This window comes from Rissa tridactyla, chromosome 15, assembly GCF_028500815.1.
Source record: "Rissa tridactyla isolate bRisTri1 chromosome 15, bRisTri1.patW.cur.20221130, whole genome shotgun sequence".
In the NCBI taxonomy this organism is placed as follows: Eukaryota; Metazoa; Chordata; class Aves; order Charadriiformes; family Laridae; genus Rissa; species Rissa tridactyla.
In genome coordinates this window covers 10,304,829-10,329,964 of record NC_071480.1, presented here as the reverse complement: position 1 = coordinate 10,329,964, position 25,136 = coordinate 10,304,829, and the positions used below count along the sequence as shown (strand labels likewise).

At 45.5% G+C, this 25,136-nt stretch overlaps 1 protein-coding gene across 3 annotated transcripts; it reads left to right on the top strand.

Moving 5' to 3' along the window:
• Positions 1-997: 997 nt before the first annotated feature.
• On the top strand, positions 998-22,704 carry SMIM36 (small integral membrane protein 36). 3 transcript variants are annotated; one of them, XM_054221653.1, is made up of 3 exons: positions 998-1,571; positions 17,712-17,824; positions 22,539-22,704. In XM_054221653.1, exon 1 carries the CDS (start codon positions 1,148-1,150, stop codon positions 1,475-1,477), a length of 330 nt encoding a protein of 109 aa, XP_054077628.1. In that variant the 5' UTR covers positions 998-1,147; the 3' UTR covers positions 1,478-1,571; positions 17,712-17,824; positions 22,539-22,704. The 3 variants fall into 3 exon arrangements, with proteins under 3 accessions (XP_054077628.1, XP_054077629.1, XP_054077630.1); XM_054221654.1 differs by lacking the exon at positions 17,712-17,824; XM_054221655.1 differs by lacking the exons at positions 17,712-17,824; positions 22,539-22,704 and adding an exon at positions 15,916-15,976.
• Positions 22,705-25,136: the final 2,432 nt, after the last annotated feature.

Below are 25,136 nucleotides of genomic sequence, written 5' to 3'. Positions count from 1 at the left end.
TGCTGACATGTAAAGCCCTTTTCCACAGCTCTGCCAGCACTAAGAGCTGGGACAGTCTAATCTCTTCCTAAAACCCTCCTGTGCTGTAATGCTGACCAAGACCTTGGAGTTTTGCGTGGAAGCAGCAAGCGTGCTGACGTAGGGTCTGTGGTGCTCAGCAGCATCACCTCCTGCCCTTCCCATCTGCCTTCCTGGTATCTTAGACACTGGTACATCTTTTTTTTGGAGGAGGGGTGGTCTTTCTAGGACAGTTTTCTAGGGAAACAAGCAAGCCCCATGTGGGCAGTGTGGCAGCTGTACGTGTGTCCTTACATGCTCATCAGCTTCAGAGATGTAAACTTGGAAGACTCAAAAAGTACTTGCAGGTTTTACGGCTGGGCAGCCTGGTGCTGCTCCCAGGCAGGGGACAGACACATCTCAAACTTCATTTTTTTAGCAAGCAGAGAGTCGACATAGCAAAAAGAAATCGGTGGTGCCCTGGCTGCAGAAATCCTCCAGTCTTGTTGCATCTTGTATGCAGGAGACTTGAAGGGGACAGAGGAGCCTGCGGGAAGCCAGGTCCTACAGCTCAGTTTGTGTAAGGACGGGCTGGGCAGCGTGCGATACGGTGCTGTGACGTGTGCCAGTAATCCTGGTATGGAAGTGGGGAATAAAAGTCTTTAATTCACTTTAAAAGCCCTTCCATAGCACTGGGGCATGGTAAAAAGGTCTTAAGTCAAAATCAGAGCCAGGCTCATTAGATTTTGAGAAAAGTTACTTTGCAAATTACCTTCTCCCGAATTTATTTTTGTATTCGTTTACTAATTACACAGTTCAGTTTTCTTCAGCCCATGAGCCCAAAACCCCTTCTAGAAGGCAGATGCTGCAAAACGCCCTTAGTGGAAATCCCGTTTGGTACCTGCCCGTCAAGGAAAGAGATATTCCCTGAGCAAGGGGGATGTTTTCCTGTCAATATAGCATTCAAATTTAGCTTCTGCCACTGTAGGCAACATGGCATTAAAAGAAGGAGCTTAAGTTATTAAACTGAGCTGCTTTAATCATCCAGTTTGGGGAAATCCATTGCTACAGGAGACCTGAGGATTAATGTATTTTTACCGCAAAGCCAATACATCTATTCTGATCAGTTAGCCGTCGCTCACTCGTGCATATGACACTTCATTCTCTGGATTTGCACTCAACAGTATGGGACCAAATGGAGTTTTATTTGGAGATTGACCCTGTTACCTTGAATCTCATCATTCTGGTAGCTAGTTATGTTATTTTGCTTCTGGTTTTCCTGATTTCCTGCGTGCTCTATGACTGCAGGGGGAAGGATCCCAGCAAGGAATATGCTCCTGAGGTCCCTGCAGACACCCAGCCTCCGATCCGGCTGGTGGTGATGCAGCAGGGCTCCCCCGGCACCCGCTGGGCAAAGGGGCTCGTCTCTGCCTACGAAAACTCCTCCGACCTGCCGGGGAAAAGGACTACTGTTGTGTAAGGGGACCCTGCCTCGGAGCTCCGGTTTCTGCCGATCAGCTTGCCTCGTCTGCTATGTTTACTCTCCGTTTGCAAAAGGATAACGCATTCACAAGGTAAGTTGAGACAACGATTTATTTGATATGGTGCCGTTGCCAAGGGGGTCGTTTTATGTTCAGCTGTGTTCTGCTTTGATAGAGGGTTGCAGTCCTGCCTGACATCCATAAAGAGACTAATTTCCACTTACGCTGCTGCTGCCTTGCAGCCCACTGGCAGTCGGAAGCAGTGACGCTATGATCCACTCAGGCACTGAAGAAGGGCCTTGGTTTAACCCCAGGTCGTGCTTGGTACTGTTATTTTTGCAGGAACAGTGTTGTCCAAAGCAACCCACCTCTGACGGGCCGAGCTGCGCCGCCCTGCAGCCTCTGCACATCTTCCTTGGCCAGCAGAGCACAAATGACCTTGGTCGGCTGTTTATCTCTCCAGTGAGAAAAGAAACGCTAAGGATTTTAAAAGGATAGAGATAGTGGCTTTCCGATAGGAGCCAGCTGCTGCTCCCATCAGAATTTAATACTTTCCATGTTGTCTGTAAGCTCCCCAGAGGGCAGTGCCAAGCCTGCCTTGGGACTTATTTTCCATACGTAGAACATGAGCTCTGCTCTTGCGGGGCAGAGTACCCCTTGCCCCACACAAATCTCCTGACAGGATACAATATGCTTCCTGGAAAAGCTGGGTACAGTGCCTCCTGCCTAAGGGAAAGCGTGAACCGGGGGCAAATTTACCAGTAATGTGATATGCCTGAGTCATCGCTGCCGTCTGCCCCGCTGAAACAGGAATTTCTGACCCTCTGCAGCAAGTGCGACTTGTGTCCTGGCTTTCAGTGCGCGTCTCCACAAGTCTGACCCTGCCTCTAGCCCCAAGCCTTCCTTCAACTCTACCATGTTCCAGCAGGGCCACATGAAGGCTGTTATTGTATCTCCAGTAGATCTAACATTATCTGCATCAGCTCCTGTTATTCTTCCCATACTTTGGGAGTTATAAGCTAAAGGCCTTTTTGGCTAATAAGTTTCTTCTGCATCTTGCTGGTTTTCCCCCTGTTGATGCTTGATAGACTTAAGTTCACATCTCTTGAGAGGAAGGGAAATGTTTTCTTTGTCCTCCAGGTGAAGCACAAAGGGACAGAGACAAGAGAGGTGTTGCTCTCGTTAGCCACAGCCGTGGCTGCGGTGCTGGGCAGCTGTTCCTGAGCGCAGCCAGCTCGGGTTCTGCTTTGTCCCGCCAGCCTGGGCTGCAAAACCCACCCAAGAAGCCAGGGAGACACTGCCCGGGTTGGTCCCTGGTGTTCTGTGCTGGCAGAGATGCTTTGTCACTGGTGGCCAAACCAGCTTTTAAAACTAATTTGGCTACAGGGAATTTGCGGCTTAAGGTGGTTTACTCTACCCAAACATGTGCATGATTGAGCAAAAAACCCGAGACCTGTTTTCTGAAATCCTAAGATGGGATGCTTAACGCCATGTTACTGTGTTCCTCTAGATAGTGCTTTAGTTACTGCATATGGCACTCTTTAACTGGTGGGTTTTACTGGTTATTAAGGGAGAAATAGCACTGTACCCACATTATTGCAGTTGTCTGTTCTGTATGCTGTTTTATACCATCTTAATGCAAAGTACCCACAGTCCTAGAGAAAGCTTTAGTAAACACGGTGAGATTTATTACCTGTCTATGTCAGGTGTCACGGATGACTCGCTGGATGCAGTGGTCCTAATGCCTTCAGGACAGGCATTTTAAATACTTCCAGAAATAAACTGCAGCAAATTTGAACCACAATTCAACAAAGCTTTCGGCTGGATTGCATGGTTTGTACTCCAGCTGGGTAGTAACTGGCTGCCTGTGCTACAGCCCCAGACGTGCTGATTTATGCACCAGCCGGCAGAGCATCCTGGCACTGGCAAAGAAACCTTGAGATATGGAGTATCTTTTTATTTATCTGTATTTTTTAAAAAAGCAGCCAGAATGGTTAATATTTTTTCTTTAGGTTTCTGAATCTTCAAGGGTGAACCCAGGTTTTGTTTTCGAGCTGTCCTTCGCACCCCTGTGAGTTACAGATATGCCTGGTTTTGGAAGGAAGCCAGAATTGGAAGGAAAAAGATAAAAAAACCCCAAACCTGACAGCTGGGGGGCTGGAGTAAAACCTGTGAGGTGATGAAACTGGTAATAAATCAGAAGTTGGTGGCATAATCCTCTGCCACACATCATACTGAAATAATTATGTTGAATGTCTTGTTTCGGTTATTTAGCACCGAAAAAGTGCAATTAGCTAACTACAAGTTGTAGCTGCTTTGGCAAAACCTGGCAGTGACTAAGCTGCTGGTATGTTATGGCCACTGTCACCCACGCAGGCCGGTGTTATCTTTCCTTGGGCTTTCTTATCTGCCTTATCTTCTGCTTTTAAGCTCTTTAAAGCTTTTTGTGTGTTCATATATCATCTGACATGCTAGGAGCCTTCTTGGTGATAAGGGATCCTTGGTGGTAGGGAAAAGAAATAATAATCTTTGCTAGCTAAGACCTTGGTGGCACTAAAAAGAGCTCAAAAATATCACAAAGAGTGTGTGGCACAGCTGTTTTCGTTGTTGATGGTGAGATGTCATATAAAAGGCCACAATGCCAGCAGAAAAGCTCCGCAGTTCTTTGACAAAGGTCATGCAAACACTGTAATGATACCGTGATACACCTGCTGTATCTTTGCCACAGCGTTTGTTTATGCAAGTAATGCATGCAGGGGTAGGGACTCGCAAGGCTATGTTAATAAATACCTTTAGATAGCTGATATTCTCCAGATACAGAGTTTTCTCTAACACCAAGCCTTTTGTCTACACCAACCGCAGACTTTGGGCTCAGTGGCAAAGTTGGTGATTTTGACGTGGTCGGGTTTTCTTGCTTAAGCTTTATGAAGCGGGGCTGTGGCGCGGCAGGCGGTGCCTGGGGGGGCTGCAGGCAGGGCAGCCGTTGCCGCGGGCACAGGGCTCACTTGTACGGAAACTTTTCAGTAGCGATAGAGGTGATGGACTCTGCCCTGAAACGTGGAGGAAAAAGCAGCAAATGAGGCTTTCCTCCTGCTAGTATTTATAAACAGTGGGTAAAATCCCCTTCCAGAAAATGAGAGACTAAAGTGCATCAGGAGTTTGCCTTCCCAATGGGAATAAAACCGGCTTTTTTAGCTTTGTCTATACTGGAACAATATTGGTGTATTAAAGCAGTGAGAGAGCCCTTGGGTATGTACAGAGAATTGCAAATGATCAAGTCACTGCGAATGAAATGACTGCTTTGGGGAGGGCTCTGCTACCACGCTTTGCTTAATGACTGTGGCAGGATTAATACATGCAAATGGGCTTTTATCAGGCCAAGCTTGCAGGAAATCACCCTTGAAGCTGCATTCCCTGGAGTGCTTGCAGTCCTCTGCCATGTCCTTTGCATCATTGTGATAAAATGGGCACAAATATTCTCATAGCAGTGCAGCCATTTCCCCTAAATTGTGCTGTGTAAAATACGTATCCCTTGCTGGAATTCACATGGTACAAAAAGCATCTTGAAACCGGGCTTCGCTGGCAGCTGTACCAGACCGAGCCGTGCGGGGGAGTTCTGCGGAGCCTGAGATATCCCTTGGAGATATCTGCAGCTTCTTGCCAGCTCTGGTCCACAGCTGCCAGGATGGGGAAGGCGCTGGGACCTGACGCTGCCGGGATGTACAGCTGCAGCAGGCCAGCACTCCTGTGCCGCTGTGCCCATACCCTGTTTGCCGATGACAAGTTTGTGCCCATGGCAGGGGGGTTGGAACTAGATGATCTTTAAGGTCCCTTCCAAGCCGAACCATTCTGTGATTCTATAACGGGCTCTTCCGTCACTGTGCAGTTGATCACGGTTTTGTGCCTTGCTTAATCTGAACTGCGCCTATGTAGACGTCTGTTTTGCCTGGAGGATTAGGCAGTATTTTAAGGCCTGGATATCTAGGATAGAAATTCTGCTTTGAAGTAGGTGCCATTTCCAAATGAATAAGGTGTTGGTAAAAATTCTGTTAAATTCAGAAGCAACATGAGTTGGAGAGTGTTGGATGCACAGACAAGGATTTAGGAAATACGCTCTGTTCCCAATTCTGCCCTTGGGTTGTGGGGCATCCTTGGGCAGCTCATGTTCCCGCTGCGCTTCATTCCGTGTGTCTCTGCTCCATGTGAATTTTGTCTGCTCTGCTGCCCTCTGCACTGAGATTTCTCTCTTTTCTTAGATGTTTGTGCGGTTCATGAGGAGATTACTACAAATGTGTAGGGGCTGGGCTTGAATTTCACTCTGTGAACTAACCCCAGTAGGTTCAAAGAAAACAAAATAAAATGTACTCCAAAAAATGGCCGGAGCGGGTAGAACAGAGAAGTCGATGAACAACCCACAGTAAATCTGGGGAAACCATGGACGCAGAGCCTTAAGACACTTGCTTTGGGTGAGCGATGGTCATCGTGGCGGTCTGACGATCTGCAGCTCTGTGGTTTGAAGGGAACTGAGTGGTGGTGGGAGGATTTATTGCTGTTCTGCAGGAAGCAGGAATTCAGTCTGCGCTGGCTTGCTTTCAGTTGGCTTTAGTGCCCTTTTAAAGTTACATATTACTGCTCCTGTAAAACCTTTATTAAAGGCTTTCACAGAAACAACAGGAAAAAAAATCCAGACTTCTAGATTTCTCCAACATTAAAGTCAAACATGTCATTAAAGTCACTGAAAATACATCTTTCTTGTGAGCTTGTTCCACTGTGAATATACTGTCTCAGCCCTCAGATTTTTTTTTAAATCCCTAATAAGCCACTACATATGAGTAGAGGATTAGTCCAGACAGACTAACCCATATTCACCAGGGAGAGTTCCTCCCCATGCAGTGATTTATTTTATTTTTTTTTTTAGTTTGAAAAGGGATAAATCTTCTCTCGGTTTTGGTTGTTGTTTTTTTTTTTATTAGCACATTGTTCTTAGTGTGCAAATGCTCATCCTCTGATAGGGCTAAGTATAGAAGCACAGTAACACATCCACGTCAAACCCCTTGGCTGTAAGAAGAGCTTAAGAATAGTTTTTATTGCCTAGAACCACATCACCTTGCGTTATCGGCTTGCGTAATGCTGGTGCTTTGGTGGGAATGCCACAAGGTAAGAATTTATATTGGGTGTTTAACTGGAAGTACTGTTCTTCCAGCCATGAGCCGATGCTACTGCGTACGGGAGCCTTACAGCCCAGCGTGCCATCTTTGAGGTGGATTTAAAACTGCAAGCCCAAGTCTCTCAAGCTACCTTTGTGCTTTTTATAAGGCAGAGCATTGACCTGGTCCTGCTCCAGTCCAAACGACTTTGTGACTTTCCCAAGTGCTTGACTCCCTGTGCTGAATTTGTCCCGTCACGTAGGGTCTGGGTGTTGAAAGCAAATGCATGTGTACTGATGATGTCCCTACGGGGCTCCTGCAGCCTGTACCTGGAATAGCTGCGTTTCCTTGGCGGATGAAATGACAGCCAGGGCTGTATGAGGATACGCAATGAGGAAGGTGTGAAGGATGGGGGGACATACGTTGGAGTCTGCCGGTCGCTACCCAGGAGGAAAGCGGGTGGACTCCTGGGGCAGCTGTCAGGGCTCTGAGGTAGACATCCCATCCTTTGTGCTTGAGTGATAGAAAGCTAAATTAATTGTTTATAAACAGATTGCTCTGATATTCACAGCAGAAAGCTATCTATCTTAACAAGAGAAAATCATCTCAGAAATATAAAAAATGGGGAAATCGGAATGGCTGCCATCTCTAGCTTCTGTTCCCACTCCTCTTTTGTCTCCTGGCTCCATCTTTCTCACGTGTGCTGGTTTCCTTGGAGACACTGACGCTTAGTTTCCCTCTCTAATAATGACACTGTTTGACATTAACCTTTCAAAAAGGCATTTCCCTCCTAACGTGACAATCTGGGTGCAGTTTTTGGAGGCAGATACTTGTCACGAGGCATCCAAATCCAGCATCTGATGGCCCAGCCCAAGCTGTGGATGGCTCTTCCCAGATCTGCAGCAGATGCTCTGTGTGGGCAATGGAACTGTGCCCTAGTTTCTCCATCTGTTAATGGCAGTAATAATTGTTACACAACTGGGGTGTTGGGTTCATTTAATTAATATTTATGAAGGAACATGAGATCCTTTTACGGGCGGTGCTATAGATATATTGTTAATTATGAATGATTATATATTTTTGTCTCTTTCTGAGTGCATAGGAGACTCGGACATATTGTTTAAGCACCCACATTTCACACTCCTTCAGTATTGAATGTATATGAACAGTATAATGAAGTATAGCTCTTCATTACCCTACAAATACATTGAACTTAACTGCTATTGACTTCAGCACGAACAAAGAATACAGGCTTAGCATCCACCTCTATTTGTATTAATGACATTGCCTAAATCATCAATATTTTTGTATAACTTCATTAGGTAATATTTTTCATGGGCTTTTATTTAGCCCAACCCCTTCTTTTAAATAAAATAAATGTACAAATTCAGGCCAATTCTAGGTCTAAACTTTTCGAGAAGGGTGATGGGAGGCAGAAATCGGGCACATCCTTCCACCTATGCCTTCTTCAAACGACACAGCAGAGCCCCCAAAGTTCTGGCAGATTAATGTGAGTTGCCTCAAGTTTGTTGCTGGAAACTGGATATTCATAAATCAAATCTAGTAAACATAAAGGTGGCTTGAAAAAAGATCTGTGAGTAGCAGCACTTGATTTAGTGTCTACATGTGCCATGTGCATTGGGTACAGCCACGCGCCCTCCCCAACAACAAAACAAACGCCAGTGCTTGATGGAAGCATGTTAGTAGTGCTTATTACAGGTGATTTCTTTCCTATTCTCTGCATATTCTTCCCTTCTCAGGAGCGTATTAAGCACAGACTTGATGTAAGTCACACACTTGTTTCCCCAAAAAGAGGAAAACTACTTGTTTTCCTTCCAAAAGAAGGGAAAATAGCAGCAGCCTTGGCTTGCTGGAGGTCACACACTTCACCTGTCCCGAGCCTGGATCTGTCGGAATTCCAGTTGGTTACCTGCTCGGGTAACCGCAGGGATGTGGCTTGCTATCGACACGGCTCGCGGCAACGTTTCCACTGAATCATTTCTCATCAGCCACCAACAGCTCTGCAGTTCCCAGCCCTCCAGGCAAAGCGCACAGGTTACAACGGCAGATAAGGGGTGAACCCAGGGACACCGGAGGGAAAGAAAAGGTTTTTACTGAGATGGGAGTAGTATCATCACTTTTCAGGGCATTAGTTTTAGACCAGGTTTACACTGGAACCAGGGTGGTTTAATAATGGGTGGGTATTTCTATTACTAGCAAAAACTCTGGTGTAGACACGATTGCACCAGGAAAAAGTAATTTGACAATAAGCCTTATTTTGCTTGCTGAAACTATGTGTACTTACTTGGCAAATAACCTCTTTAATTAATTGAACGTCTGTTTACAGTTGATGGAGAGAGGCAGCTTGTAGGGACATGCCAGCAAGTCTTTTCCAGTGCAGACAAGGCTCTATAAAGCTGCGTTTTTATTTATATACATCTGCAGAATTGAAAATCGGGGCAGCGCTTGTAAAACCAAGTGTTTTGTCCCTGGGGTATTGAAGAGAAGGCAAATCTTTGGCATGAGGAGGCTCCGTGTTTGTTTTGGGAAGGAGAGCTGGCAGGGATCCCAATGCTTGCTCTGAACATCTGAGGAAAAGGCTGGCTGGAAAGAATTATGTCGTGACGCAGACAGGGGAAAGCCAGGAAATTTGAAGCCAGGACAGAGACTCCTACCTTAACTCGTGCTGGCATGGAAAAAATACTTGCGAAGTGTTAACACTGCATCCTCGGGATGCATATTTATGAAATGTGCTGGTGTTTAAGAGTTTCTTGGGAGAATGGAGGTTTTTTACCAATTCGTCGTGGTAGAGGCATGAGAACTGCTTGGATGAGTGGGAGGTCTAAGCCGTAACTGGAGGAGAGGATATGGCTCATCATTGTCAAGTCTGTGTGTTTTTTGCAACTGTCTTGGCAGGGTTATTTGGCCGGGGAGGACACGTGCTGCACTCCTGTTATTACCTCTATAGAGTTGAAGGGACAAAGGACCCTTTTTCCCTCCAGCTAACTTTGTCTCCCCAGCTTTGCAATGGGCAGAGCCTGGGGATTCCCTCCCTCTTGTGATTTTGCATTCTCAGTATTACAAAAGTCCAGCTGCTTCTTGGGGTGACAGTTAAACTGCCATTAGGAGGTCGTAAGATACTATCGTGGGCTGGTTAATGGGAAACAGTTTTGCAGATGGACTCGCCGCTCTTCCCCTTTTACAAACAGAAAATGCTTTGCCTATTTTATCTGCTTAAGGGCTTAAGGTGAATGTGTGGTTTTATTCTGCTGCCTGTTTGCTCTGTTGGCAGGCAGTGGATGAGAGGACCCCCCAGCCCAGCGTACAGCCCCTGAGAGGAGCAGGCAGCAGGAGGGCAAAGAAAGGTTCCAGCTCCGGGGGGGTTGAGCGGTGCCTGTGAAAGCTTCCCCCCAAAGGTTACGGCAGCCTGTCCCGCGGGGCAGAGCTTCAAAGCACGGTGACGCTGTCGGGCCACTGTTTCCTGTTTTGTTTAACAGCTGCTTGGGAGGAGGCGGTTGTGACCCTGCTCCCCTCTGCCCTCTCCGTTGGGAAGCGCGCAGGGTAACCTGGAGTAACAGACCTTAGAGAAGCCAGACCATTTCCATTTTTTTAGAGCAGACATCAAGGCGTAGTTACTGGATGAAAAGGATGGAGGAAAATGGCTTAAGGCCGGGTCGTGCCCTCATCACACAAAGGTGAAGCACCTCTCTCTGTTTTCACAGTTAGTAAAGTCTTGCTCTTACCTGGACTGGACCAGGTCCAGTTTTTTGTTATGACTTGCTTTCCAGGCAGGTGTACAGCAGCACTCTCACCTGCCTGCCGTGCAGAGGACACCCTTTGATCTCCAGGTACTTCCCACCCTGCACAGATGGGTGGAGCAAAAGCTGGGTCTTGGCAGCCACTGCCACGTGCTTAGAGGTCAGACCCCGCAGGACGAGCACCCGGACCTCGCTGGGCTGCCGTAACGCCTGTCCTGAGCAGGGCCAGGCGGGATGTGTGCTGCCAGAGGCACGGCCCGGAGTCGGAGCAGTGCGTAGTGATGCTGCAGGCGTGGGGCAGCTCCCTGTCACCGCATCCTGTTCAGTGCAGGGCTTGAACGCATTCTCTTGGGTCAGGAGCATTTTACGGCTCTCATTTGATCCAAGTGCTGCCCCGTCAGATTAGCTCTGCTCCTACAGGACACCAGCTTTTCTGTCTTAACAGATAAACCTCTGCCGGCCAGATCACGTCCATCTTGAACTCGCAGAATAACCCACCAGAAGGCAGCGAGGGCTCAGATAAGCTCTGAGTTCAAAGGGGCACTTTGGTCTTAAAACTTGCAGTGTGCCTGATCATGCCTTTAACCTGGGGTGGGGACAGCAAGTGCCCAAGATGACTTGAGCAGAGCAAGGCTACCACACGTCAGAGAGAGAAATAGGTTTGTAGGTGCAGCCCTGGCTGCTGGCACGGCACCGGCTCCTGCAAGGGGCACATGGCGAAGTCAGAAAATGCTTTTGCCACAGATTTAAAAAATTGAAACAATCGTAATGTGTTTCTCCTAATAAGAGATAATATAGAAAGAAAAGCAACTATACCAGCTTCTTTGGTTGTTATACCCATATTAATGTATAATGCATGCATACACCTACACATGCAGAGACATGTCTTTGTGCACGTAATTACAGGTTGTTGTACAAAGATTGCAGGTGCTTCTATTTTGACCCTGTATTACAGCATCTTCAATTCAATACAGAAGTCACCCCAGCTTGATTTCATTCTTCACCCCACCTCGGATCGCCCTCTTTCTCTTCTCCAGAAGCTCATGGGACAGGGCAGGTGATTTGACAGTCCACTGCATAAAGCAACTGCTGTCCTAAGCATCATCTTTCCAAAAGGCACATGCTGGGATACAGGTTCAGCCCACCCTGTGCACTTTGCGTCTCCCCACAACTCACTGGTCTTTCCATGCTCCAGTTTTTGGATTCACAGGGACGGACTCTGCTGCTAGGGACTCAGGTGTGAACCTGGACTAGCCCCAGAGCCATTGGGCTGTGCTCTGGTCTCCCTTTCCCTGCTGCCGGTGGGAGGTTACTGAAGGTAATTCAACAGGATTTCAGTGGAAATACCCAGGGGTGACATGAGTGCAAGTGCAACGAGGGAGAGAAGGTCCAAATTTGCATGGGTACAACCACGATAAACATTTGGCTGCCATGCTTCAGAGCCTGCGTCAAGACACGATTTGGCTGCTGGCCGTGCTGCCTGAGCGTTTCTGCCACCCGTCTCTGGTTTCCGGTGCAGCAGCTCTCCGGGGTTGGTTTTCACACTCCCTTTGTTGCTCTTTGTACGACAACATGACCACTAATTGCTCCAGCTAATTAACTGTAAAAAGGCAGTGTCTTGGTCTCCTCAGACCAACCCTTGGATCTGAGGAAAGATTTCCTGAGAAGTAAAGGCAGTTACAGCTGTGAACACCCTAAAACATGTCGTTAGAGCGTGCACCTGGGAGACACAGCACTTCACTTTGTTTTCCTTTCAAGGGCCTCCAGCAATGTTTTTTCTGTCATCAGTCAGGATGCTTCACAGTGGACAGGCAACATTTTTCAAGTGGAGATGGGATGAATGAAATCAAATATTTGTTTCAATTTGAACTAATATAATTTGTCTAATCAGACTGTCTTCCTCTGACGTCTGTCCATGAAATACAAAGTGGCAACCAACGGCTCTGGACTTGCAGCTCCAGTTCCTCCCTAACAGACTGCGTGTCCAGTTCAGAAGAGATTTCCCTGGATTCCCAGGATTTTCTTGCAGTATTTAAGGTTTGGTCCACAAACAAAACAGCTTCTTTGCTTCTTCTGAAGTCTCAGGTGTCTGGCAAAGCGCCTCATTCTCTGAGTAGCTTTGCCCCTCAGAACTGGGGTCCTACGGATATAACCCCCCCGGACCTCCGGCGCGGAGGGGGGGTGTGATGCTACTGATGGAGCAGCGCTGGCTGCTCCTCACCCAGGCAGGGCCAGCTGCTCGTAACAACACCCTTGTTTTTGTCAACCAGGGATCTCATTTCTGGCAGACCTGTACAATGAGCTGTGCATCAGAGAAGGCAGACTTGTACACAAGCTATAAATCATCGGGTCTTTTCTTTCACTACCTTTTGCATATAAGGTAATAGCAGTCCTACTTTCTTTTGACAATGGAGTAATTTATCGTTTCACAGTGGCTTAATGAAAACCCTGCTGTTCTTCTCACTGCAGTTTGAGAACCAACATTACAGAGAAGTCCTTCCTTGACCTTTCCCTCTTGGCCACTCCTGGAAATTAGACTGTCTTCATTTTAATGAGCTCAGAGGATTGGGGAGTTGCAAGGAAAAAAAAATCAGCTTCAAAAATACCTAGCCGCCTCTTGTGAATGTGTCAGGACATGTTTTTAGATACAGAACTTTCTTACCTGAAGAGGCTTGTGCTCTCCTTATTCTGTGACTTCTCCAGCTGAGCTATTTCTTGGCTCCAGCCTATGCCTTATGATGCAAGGCCATGTTTACTTTGCGTGAGGTATGTTGCAATATATAGACCAGATCTTCAGCTGCTATAAATCACCCCAGTCTTTGCTCCCCTCTCTATCACTTCTGCAGTCAAATTTAGGCAGGGTAGCTTGTCTGTGTGTATATCCATATGTATAAACATGCACGCAGGTTTGCAACGTATATACAACTTCGCAAGGCTTCCAGGAGCTGCGTCTAAACTGACAATGCAATCGTACAAGCAAAATGGCAGCAAACACACTAAATGGAAATGAGAGTAAGAACAGAACGAGGTCAGGAGATGCTGATTCCAGGGCTTTCCTCTTTCCCAAGGGTGGACGGAGAGTCCCTGGAGCAGCTCCACTGCCTCCCCGTGGGTCCGTTCCTTGGCCACGTGGGAGCTGTGCCCAGGCGCAGGGCTGGATCGTGGGTGATGTGGAGACGGAGCCCAGCACCTGGAAGTGCTGCCGGTCTGCAGTCCCGGCTCACGCTGTCTGGGACGTGACTCCTGCCTCAGGGCCAGGCGGCTGCTGCTCTTCTAGGAGCGATGGTTTGTGGCTGAGTACCCACTGGCTGCAGGAGGCTGTAAAGGGAAGCAAAATATTTGTCGGCGGTTGGAAAACTCGGTGGGATGGGATTTTTTACCAAAGAGTTTTGAAACTGGCCAGGCATCTTGTTGTCTTTTGGGGTATTGAAAATTTTTGTTATTTTACCTTTTTGGTTGGGTGAGATGATTTCTTCCAGAACTGTCGTTGTGGGGTGAATCATAGATTTCAAGCCCAAGCTCATGGCTATGGAAACACTTCTCCTCTCTTTTACCAACCTGGGCACCTGATTAGAAATCTGGTCTGCTTGCACAGTCAGGGGAGAGGGATGGGCACCTCCAGAGGAAATGCGGATCTTAGTTGGAATTTGGCTCTTCCAAGAGAAAGCTGAAGGTGACGAGGCACTTCTTTTGGATGCTTGAAGTTCAGTGGGAAGAATGCAGGTTTGGTCTCTACTGTACATTTTGGTTTTCTGGTCCTGGAGGTGGTGTGAGCACAGCTATACAGAAGGTCCACTGCGGCTGTGTCTTAGAAAATGTTTGCTATGCATTTGTATAAGTTTGTATAAGAATTTGTATAAGTTTGCATGTTGTGTAAATAATAGTCTTTTGTAGTAATACACGCACACGCTATCTTGCGTCCATATTTATTTGGTATCAAGACAGAAAGATTGGAAGAGAACCGTGTTTGCAAAGGGCTGTAATGGCAAATGTTTCCTTCTCAAGTCAATGCAGCACATAACGGAAGGTAATATATAATTGAGAATCTGCCTATCGATTTGATTTATTCCATCTTGTCAAATTTTTCTGTCAATGCCAAATACACGTGCAAAACAGCGTGGCTCCATATTTATATTTGGAGTTTATTACCAGAAATAGATGGTGAAGTGAACAAAAAACAAACCATACTGAAATATGGGAGAAGTGTCAGTAAACCTCTCCTTGCTGCTGCTTTTATCCAGTGTTAGTGCTGAGCACTCCCAAAGCAGGACTGAACACTTCAGCTACAAGGAGAGCTAAGGAGGAAAAGATAGTGATTATTGTTTATGAAATCAGGGTGAAATGTGGATGGAGGAGCTGTGTGTAAACGTGGAGGTTGCTATATGAAGGGATGAATGTGCATATACAAGATTCCCTTAGGCCTTAACTCGCGACAGGAGTCTCACAGTGATGCTGCATCAGGATGGGATTTCTCTGCACAGAGCAGGACCTGCCATTAGCCAAGGGGTTCTTTGATTAAGGACGGCTGTAGCCCATTTTTAATAACAAAAAAATAACAAAAAGCTTCACTACCTCACCTGCAGGGCAGCAGAAGACAGGGCTCACTCCCTCAATGCTGACTGAAGTCCCAGCATAAGAAAAGTGATTGCAGTTTCCTTGATCATGTCAAAAGAAGCTCGCTGTAGGTGACAGTTTCTGACTGTGGCCTCTCTGGGGAGCTGGGTGTTATTTTTCCAAGTGGGATGGTTAATAGATAGATACCAACTTTGCCACTATAAAATGAAGAAAACAGCTGCAGTTTTTACAGTCAGGTAGCACGGTCATCCCTGAGTAGGAATACTGTGTTACGCTCACCTAGCTGTGGCACAATAAAAATTATACACGCCTCGTCTCCCCAGGGATTTTACAGCTATGGAGCTGAGGCACATTAATTATCCTGCCGTCAAAACAAACCAGTCTCCTGCGCTGAGGACAAAGCCGCTGCTCGGAGCTGGCCCCAGGAGCTGGAATAACAGGGGCTACGTGAGGCCAGGGCTGGAGGTGAGCTGGCCGAGCTCCGCGGGGCAGGCATGCAGAGCGGCTGCCCGCGTTCCCACGTGCTGAGCTCCAGCTCAGGCTACGGGCCCCGCTGTCATGCCCTTTTATGACAACAAAACAGAACAGCTTCGCCACCTCCTCTGTGTGACCGTTGGAGGAAGGATGGGCTTCGTCCAATTCCCCTCCAAGCTGGGAACTCTCTCCAGCGTGCAAAAAATGTCCAGTTGGCGTAGACACGCCATAGCCCACGCTGCAACCAGCCCTTTTTCGGCAGCCGAGTGCACAGTGTTTGTGTGGGGGCCAGAGAGCGTGATGACTGGGATGCAGTCCCACACGGGCTGATCGGTCCTTCACGCGTGCTAAGACTGACGATGAGCAGAGCTGGTGTCTTCATGCTGCTCTTCTCCATCCCTCCTCCATCAAACCCTAGTTGCAGTGGGTAAATTGTGACTGAAATAGAGACTGAACTGCTCGGTTTGTGTTTTTATGTTTCAGTACAGAAAGCAGGATTTGGGCCGTGAAGCTGTGCAGCTGATCAGGCAGAACAAGGTGCGGGGAGCAGCCCTGGCTCACTGCGGCTGCACTGGAGTCGGGGCTCTCGAGCCCCGCGGAGGATCTGCCCTTCAAGCAGAGCAGAACGGCTGGTTCGTTGCTGTCGTGCCGTGTTTGCCGTTGAATGCAGGACTGCTTTCGGCAGCAGGCATGTTTATCACCTGCAGCAAAGTTTAATGGAGAGCCAACCTTTTTGGCAGCTTTTTATTGCAGGGAGGGGAGAGGGTTTATGTGAACTGGCTTTGCGGTTGTACAAATATTTGTTCTCTGCTCCTTAGCAGCAAAGGGATGAGTACAAACAACATCTCCATTTAAGGTCCCACTCGCTTGTTACAGAATAATCTGGACATGTAGAAGTATCAGTTATTTTTAAATAGCAATATATTGATGACTAAAAGCAGCACTAACACCTGTTGCACTATACAGCCTGTAGCTTAACAACCATTTATTCTAACCTACATTGCAGGCGTGCAAGGGGAGGCACGGTGTCCCCCCGATTTGGGTGGGATTAACGAAGGTTGGGCCTCTGCTCCCCAAAACTCTAGAACAAAAGGAGGGAGACCAGGTCCTCCAGAGCATCACCTCTCCTCTGCTGAGGGGCATCTTGTCTTGACAGAGATTCTCTCCTTTTAGTCTTGAAGGACACTAAAGATCTTTTAAATTGTGAGCGTTAGTTCAAACGTATCCGATACAGCTCTACTGCCAAAACAAGGGAATTTGGATTTCCACTGAAAAACTGAAATGTGCCTTTAGAAAATTCTGAGAAAAGCTTTTGCCATTTTCACTGAAACCTCCTCAGAGGTTTTCCCAGTGACAAGGGAGCTAATAGCTTTGGTGTTCTTTTCCACAATTTAAAAAGCTAGTATTTAAGTAAAATACTATTACAACACTCCAGTAAAATTACAAAGAATTGGTAGCGATTCAGAAGCCAACATTCCTCTTCTATTTAGATGGGAGGCTGTTGGAAATGAGTCATGTACGGTCGATAACAGCACTGCGGGGCACGGTGGCCAGCAAGGGGCCAGCCGAGGTCACGGGCAGATGCCACTGTGGTGGCTGGCTGTGTGACACAGCAGCGTGCCTTCCCCATCCCCGCTCTCACACCGGGGCTGTAACTCGCCCTGTAATTTATAAAATTGATCCTGCTAAAACCAAACAGAAAGGAGGAGAGTGGCGTGACCTCAGACAGGAGGAATGGTCCAAGCACAGAGCAGGAATTCTGGGGCTTTGATCTGCTGCCAGCGCCATGTCCCGGCCGCTGGGGAAGCTACTGAGGAAACAGATTTTGAAAGCGTGGCTTTCCTCCAAGGCTCTGGGTTCCGTTCCCAAAAATGTAGCCTTGCAATTTTGCACCCATGAGCTACAGATCGGAAGGTTGTAACGCCCAGTGCAGCAGCACAAGGTAAGCTCCGGGGGGGATTCCCACTCCTCTCTTGGGGTAACCAGCAGCAGCTCAGAAGCGACAGCCCCGGGGAAGGAGCAGTTTCTGAAAAGCCATGCTCTGTACACACACACATCTCTATGTCAGCTCTTCATCCGCGACATTGTTCATTTCTTAATTTTGTTAAGCCAATTTATCATTTCCTTGTAAATATTGCTGTCTGAACCTCAAGACCCAGGAACCCAGAGGATGGGAATCTGCTGTCTGAGGGTCCAACCTTGAAAAACAGCGTGAGGGATTCCTGTGCCCCTCTGGATTGTTGTTTTCCACTCACTGTCCAACTGGCTTTTCCCTCTAGGCCTTCCAGCAGTGACACGATGGGTCAGAGTCTCATCGGTGTAAGTGCAGTCATTCAGTTACATCACTGGGACGCTGTAGACTTTCATCCACCACAACAGGAAGAGAACTCAGGTCAGAGTCTGTCTGAAAACTTATCCCTTCCACCAAAGATAACACAATTTATAACTCTATCTCAAGGGTGGGGTGAAAATTAACTGGATGCTGGGGGCAAGGCCTCACAAAGGTTGCCAATAGCAGTAACATTCGTTTTGCAATCAGTTTGTCAGCCGAATAGACAAATTTGCCCTGGAATCAAACCTCTTGATTCAGCTGTCTTTTGCAAGTCCTCTAACCTCTCAGCAACTCGGCCTGTCCACCAGTAATTAAATGGTACATACCAAGGGTTTCCAGTTGTCCAGAAGGGAGGTTGTGAAACAGAACTCCCTTTACTCTTTGTAACATATCACAACCAAGAGAAAGAGTGTTTGGATTTCTGTCCTTGAATATAATAATTTATTTCTGCAGAAACACTGAAAAGAAATAGTCTCCCAACATATCAGGGGAACTGCAAGTTAGACGATCATCCGGCTCCTCTTGTCCCTGCCAGCCCCTCCGCCCCCTCTTCCCAAGGCTAACAAGCGTTTTGAGATTGGGAGATATGGTAAGCACAGTCCGTCTGATGGCTGTTGGACTCCAGTAAAGAACACATTCATTTTGCTTCTAAGTTATATTTGTAAACATTTGCAAGCAATAGAGAAAAATGGATTCATATTTTATTAAGTCTGTTTACAAACCCTGGAAAACCAGAGATAATGCTGCGCGTTCGAGTATAGATGTTTTCTCCCATTCCAAATGTATTTAAGGTACCTGAAAAAACCCAAACCTAACAAGCTGTCAGCAAGATGCTCTGTGAGGAAGCCCCAGGCGTCGCTGGCAGAAGGGTGAAGGCGGTTCACAGGCGGCCTGGCTCCGGGCTCCAGCAGCCCCCGCGCAAAACCGTGCTCCGTGACCCACCCAGGGCAGCCAGACACCTCTTCAATTCGGCTGACTTCCACTCGTCTTGATCTTTATCTCTTATATTTATTTCTTCTAAATTATTGAGAAAACTAGGTACCATTTTAAGCTCAAATACAATCATAAAAAAAAATAATTCAACAAAACTTATCTTAAAAAGCTCCAAATGAGAGACTACACAATCAGAGTAAAATTTCAACCATTTAACCACTGACAAGAGATCAATTTGTTTTCTTTTGCTAAATGTGTTTAAAATCTCCCAGCAGCCCAAATGGGATGTGGAAATCATTTCCTCTCAGATGACAAACGACGGGCTCCATTCCACCCCCTCTGTTCACTTTAGGCTTGACCTAGAGCTGATAGGAAACAACGAGAGTCTTTCTGTTAACTTAAATGGATTTTATGTCAGACACATTAAGTAACAGCTTATTTCACTTCATTGATTGTGATGTCAAAAATGAGGTATTAAGAGTGATTATGGATGGCAGGCACGTTCACAGAGCAAAAACCCAATGGTGGGAAGAAAAAAAGAGGGTAAAAGTTTCTGCATGTCGATGTCATAAATATCGATTAAAGATGGTCTCCTTTGCCTGTGGAAAGGGATGTAAACATGGAACTGGTTTATTTTGGCTTTGGTAGAAGTGTGAACATTTTTCATTTACTTTTGAAAAGGCAAAAATTTGTGGATATATAAAATATTGGGGCCAAAGAGAAATAATTTGTTCTGCAAGGGTAACACATTGCTAAAAAAATCCTTGAAAGCCTCCACTTCTGGAGGCTGAGTGTGGATGCCAAAATCCAACATCTGTAAGGGGGCAATTAATGCACTTTTTTTTTTTCCCCCAAGGGTGGGGTGCAGCTGGGGGTGCTGCTTTTCTTTGCAGGCCACAATACTGAGACCCCATCAGTGCCAAATGGAAGATCAGGTGGGAGACTCCATCTCCTAGGATCTACTGACACGGAAAGTACATATTGTTGTTATACAGTTAGAGCAGTTCTTTGTTCTCTGTTGTAGACTTCCTAAAGGCAGGCTACAACACCGAATCTCATGACTCCGTTATCCCTTTGGTTTAAGAAACTGAACTGTGATTTTTCAGGGGTTCTTGACAGTACGGACCAAGCTGAGCAGCTGCTTAGCTCCCGAGTCAGGTTGTCCTGATTTGGCCTTTTGAATAAAATTCTCTTTATGAGTGAATTTTACCGTTATATTGCGTTTTAATAAACTCCTATTTGCCTGTTAGCTTAAATTGTGTACTGATTTCTGTTGGAGGAACTGATAGATATTCCAAGGGCTACGGGCCACTCAGCCATAACCTGCAGGTTAAAATCCCTGATCATCTTTTTTTTATGGTGCAATTACTAAAAGCCAAAACCTATGACGTTTGTTATTTCTAAACAAGCCTTTATGACTAAAGCTTTGCAAAGGAAACACTACAGAATCAATACCTGAAAGCAGGATATTTCTGTAATTTTTTTGAAGTAAAAGTTCCCTGCAGTCATTAACAGACTTGATTCATCCGATGACTCAGACTTTGTGCAGCTGGTCCAAGGCCAGCACAGACCAACAAGTGCTGCTCTTCTCCCCTTCTTCCCTAAAGATACAATCTCATCTCAGTTACACAAAGCACCTCCTGCCCTTGCGGTAACTTCTTCATCCAAGGAGAAGGCTGAATGCGTTACATGCAACAATGAGGAATTTGATTTTTTGCTTCAACAGAAAGTTCTCTGTGTAACAAATGAAGCAGTGTGATCCTACTAGGAAATGCTGCAGATTGAAATACACTTGAGGTACATCATGAATCCAGGTGAACCCGAGTTTGCTAATCAAAACAAGGAAAAATTATCAATGTTTTTGAAACAGTTTCAACAACTGGTATATTAGAAGATGTGCTTTTAGGATCAAGTATGCCATGGGATCTTAGCAACTTTCAATGAAAGACCTTTTCCTATTTTCCTTCATTTGGAAATACAGATTAATATTAAGTTTGAGCTTCTTTGGCTTTCTCAATACGCATTTTGAAATCTATGTAATTTTGTTTACTACCAGCAATGCGATACGTGGCAGGACTATTATTTGATACCCAGACCAAATGACTGCGAAATAATGTTTTTCCATTATTTTCCTGAAGATGCAATTAAACTTCATTAGTCACTTAGATAATCAAATTATAATTTCTTGTCTGTCTCTTGTTTAGGAGCTCAGCTCTCATTGATTTGAAGTCCCTAAATCAGTGAACAACCAACATATATTCTCTCTGCATTTTGGTTTAAGTTTTCTAAATAATTGGAACTTACATTTTCTATGACATATTTAGGTTTTATTTTTATTATAAAATTCCAGACTCACACCAAATTTTAAAATGTTAATAATTCAGCCATTGCATTCAAAGGGGTTCAATGGCTCAGTTCACAGATGACTTAAATAGTCAAATAATTTTAAAACATCAGTCTCCTCTGAAAGTTTCTAGGTACGCTACTCATTTCCTAATAATTGCTCTCATATTAAAGATTCCTATCGACTTGAAGTCCTTTGCTATTATTCCCCAAGGTAACTGTTTATTGTCCCCACAAGAGCTTGTGGGTTTGTGGCCAGGAAAAATACATTTTTTTTTTAAATACGGACAAAAAAGAAACCTTCAGCAGAATTTGTGATTTCATTATCTAGCCTTATCTAATCGGCACATCCCTCTAAAATCACTTGTTTTACTTGCAGTAAATCTTCTCTATTATATGACTAGGTAATGCTGTAATCCCATTTTGGGTTTGTTGCTGCCAGCAAGAGCAGCGTAACATCAGGTAAAAGTTTATGTTTCAGCATTTCCACTGCAAGTGGCTGTATATGCCAAGGAGCCAGCCCTTCTTAGATACCTGTGTCACCCTGGAAAAGTTGTCCAGGCCAGAACTAATTCCATTAGTGTTTGGAAAGCTATTTATAAGCCTGCCTTCAGTGGAATGACCTTATTAATTAGATTGGGGGAAGGCTGAGGGAGGGAGACGAGCTCATTTCACAAGACCGTTGACATGCATTTCTGTAAGAGGTGCTTCTCCTTCACGTTATACTCAGAAAAGACCGTTAGATAAAGCAGAAATCTGGGTCAGTTTAAAAAAAAAAAAAAAAGAAAAAAAGAGCTACACGCATGCTGCCTGCAGACCCTGGTCCTGGTTCAGACCCAGAGCATAGCTTTTCATGGGGTACCTCTGCTGCCATGTGTCCTCGGACACGCCAAGAGAGCCCAAGCCCTTCTCTGAAGGGCTCTGGGTTGATTTGCTGACTTGATCTGTACTGCAGAGACATGTTTGAGGACACGCTAAGAGTAAGCAGAACCTCAAGCTTTCCCCCAGTGCTCCAGAGCACCCCACAGCTCGCACTTGATCTTCCTCCTGGGCTCACCTGAGACCTATTGCTGTCCTGGTCTTACAGTCCTCATTACTGCAAAACTGATTTCTGTATTAGAAATTCGAAGAAAAAAGAGAATGTCCTTCAAAAATTGTATCAATAAGTTATGGTTTATATAACAAGACATAACAGACAAGATCTTTTTTATAATGCATTTCTACCATAGTCACACACACGTATGAAGCAGTCACTTGGTTACAACCGTGCCTTCTTCAGAATTTGCTCTCTAAATGTAAGGAAGTGAAAGAGCCTTACCTCTAAAGCTTCTAAATCAAACCTTAGCAAAACCATCACCTTCCTCCTTTATCATATGCGCCCCTACGAGAGGAAGGCTAGATCTTCATAATTCGTTTGTTACAAAGTCAAAAGAAGACAGAAGGGTATTTTTTCCCTACCCTTATTTACCAGAAATGCTTGATTTATTCTCCCGTGTAGACTGGGAGTGGAGAGGAGTCTCACCTGTCAGACTTGTTTCCCCTGCCTCATTAAGGCCGTGCTCTCAGCTCGCCTCCCTGCTGCATTAACTTGGCCAAGAGCTTCCTGAGCCGCAGCGTGCTGCCCGGCTGCCTCCAAAGTCGGCTTGTCGCCACTGGCAACTCCAAAAAGTAAGTACCTGGGAACATGAGCAATGTCTTGTCACCGATACATCCGTTTTGGCAACCATGGAGCTGCTTACGCATGTTTACTTCTCTCTTATCTAACAAATCGGGAGACTAGTTATTTTGCGGGCTTATAATGAGAACTTGTCTGTGCCAAATGGCTAGAAGAAACTCAGCTTTTGTGTGAGCTGTTTAGTTTTATTAATATACCCTCCTGATAGAATTTCATTCACTTCTGACATCTCTTGCAGCACTTAAATTTTCATCTTGGGTGGCGAAAAGGAAGCTTTTGTCAAGTCCTGCCTATTTGTTTGATAGATGTGCAGGACCCAAGACAATTTTGCGATGCAGTGAAAACTAGAGACCCCGCTTTTATGTCCCTGTTTGCATAATCCTATGAAACCATTTTATGGCTCGTTCAGAAATTATGTATGTCTGCGTGCGTCAACTTAATGCTCATAAATAGCCCAGGAGTACAAACTCCTCCGTCGCTAGACAAGTAGATAGTGCCTGTGAAGGACCAATGGGAGATTCTGCATGGGTAAAATTTGACCTAGAAATAATAAGGGCAAACCACATAGCTCATGTACTCATTGACTTCACTGCGGAGACTGTCAAGAATTGCAATTAGTAACAGATTTGCTATGCAAACCCCTTCCATTAGGTGTCAAATGGGTGTCTATTAAGGATCAAACCGAGATTGCCTAGTTCATTTTGGACAATCCATTTTACAAGTACCTCACAGCCCTGATCAGAACTAAATTCTCTTTGCCCAATGAAAAAATAATAGGTTAAATTTCTTATTAATGAGCCCTTGGCTGTTCATTTTCAATACATTGCTCCTTCTTCCAAATGCACTATGCGATAGAGCCCCACAGCAGGGATGCGTTCAGTAAGGAATGTTCTTCCATCTTCTTGTAACCCTGACTCATCTATTAAAATACATTTCTGGCTGAGCTCACCATGACATATTTCTAGTCATAAGAATGTTTTTTTTTCATCAAATGGACATTGGGTATTTGAAGGTATTTTTCTTTCATACTTTGTAAATAAGAGTAATCCAACTAATAAGGTTTTTCTTCCTTAATTTTGTATGCTTAATGCCAATTTTTAGAATTTGGATGTAATGGTTACTTGGTCCATAATAAGGAGTTTAAATGAGTAATTTAAGGCACTCTGATTCATTAGATCATAAAAAGCAATTACAGAGATGAGTTCAACAGGAGTCACTGGTACTAAAAGCGGGTTATTGGTCAGGAGCACTCCAACAATATCCACGCTGAGCAATTTAGTGGTCTCCTTAAGAGACACAGACATTCATTTCAAAATCCTCCAGTGTCATCACTGCTGTCATGATGGTTGGTGGTCTTCTTAACCTGGCTCCACTCGGTCAAGCTTCATGATTTGAATGTTCGTGTTTTCATTCAAAATAAACAAATTTGAAGCAGTGATTTATTTTTTTTAACTCTGTCTTGAAGCTGTAAGTCTTTGATGCTCCAGCAACAGGAAGCTACACCCATTGTTGTTTTAAAGATCTCACAATTTGTGAGATCTGTGACCACAGAACAAAGCGGGGAAAACAGGCTTTGAAAACTGTGAGGAGAAAAACTCTCTGTGACACATTTGCCAGTAGAGACTAGATCAGAAGAGACACAAGAAAGAGTCAAAGAGGAGCAGAGGGAGTGAGAGAAGTTGGAGACAAAATGCAATGCCTCTGTGTGCACCTTTGAAGGGCTCAGCAGGTTCATTTTACAGCCCAGTTTTTCACCAGAACCACAAAGCAGCCAGCCTTTCCGTTCATGGTGTCCATAATGTCACACGTTCCTGAACATTTTTACAGCCTGAAAGAGTGAATTATTGGGGCTGTTACAGAGGATGGGGGTGCGGTATTGAGCAGGAAGGTAGCTGTGCCACCACAAGTTCTACCTCAAAATAAAACCATGCTTTTGGGATACTACTGAAGCTTCAGATGTTCAAATGCAGCCACACGTGTGTGGCTGGGTTCTTCAGCAGTGTCCTCAAATTTTGCTCCTTTTGCATTAACAGATAACATAAGCAATATGAAACTTTATTAGCAGTGACACTGTTAAATCAGATGACAGATTGTACCAACTTAGTAACAGTGATACCTCACTGAGATTAATGGAAGCATTTCTCAGGGAACTAGCTTGGCTCAGCATTTCAGGAGCTCTCCTTTCCAGCAAGAAGCTCTACCCTTCCCTTTGAGCAAAGCTGAGCAACTGGCTGTCTGCAGTGGTCTCCTGGCCCAGGCCCAGACATCCCTGCATCCTGGTGGAGACCAAAATCTGCAATTTGTACCAGAAAAAATCATTCCATCCTGAAACCAGAGAAACCTGGGGGCAAGTCTTGCTGTGGCAGTTTACAAAGCTGCTGCCACCTAATTGTTTGCTCATTGCTGGCATGGATGAAGACT

Coding starts and splice junctions, on each gene's coding strand:
- SMIM36 (XM_054221654.1), top strand. CDS start 1,148: ATGACACTTCATTCTCTGGATTTGCACTCAACAGTATGGGACCAAATG.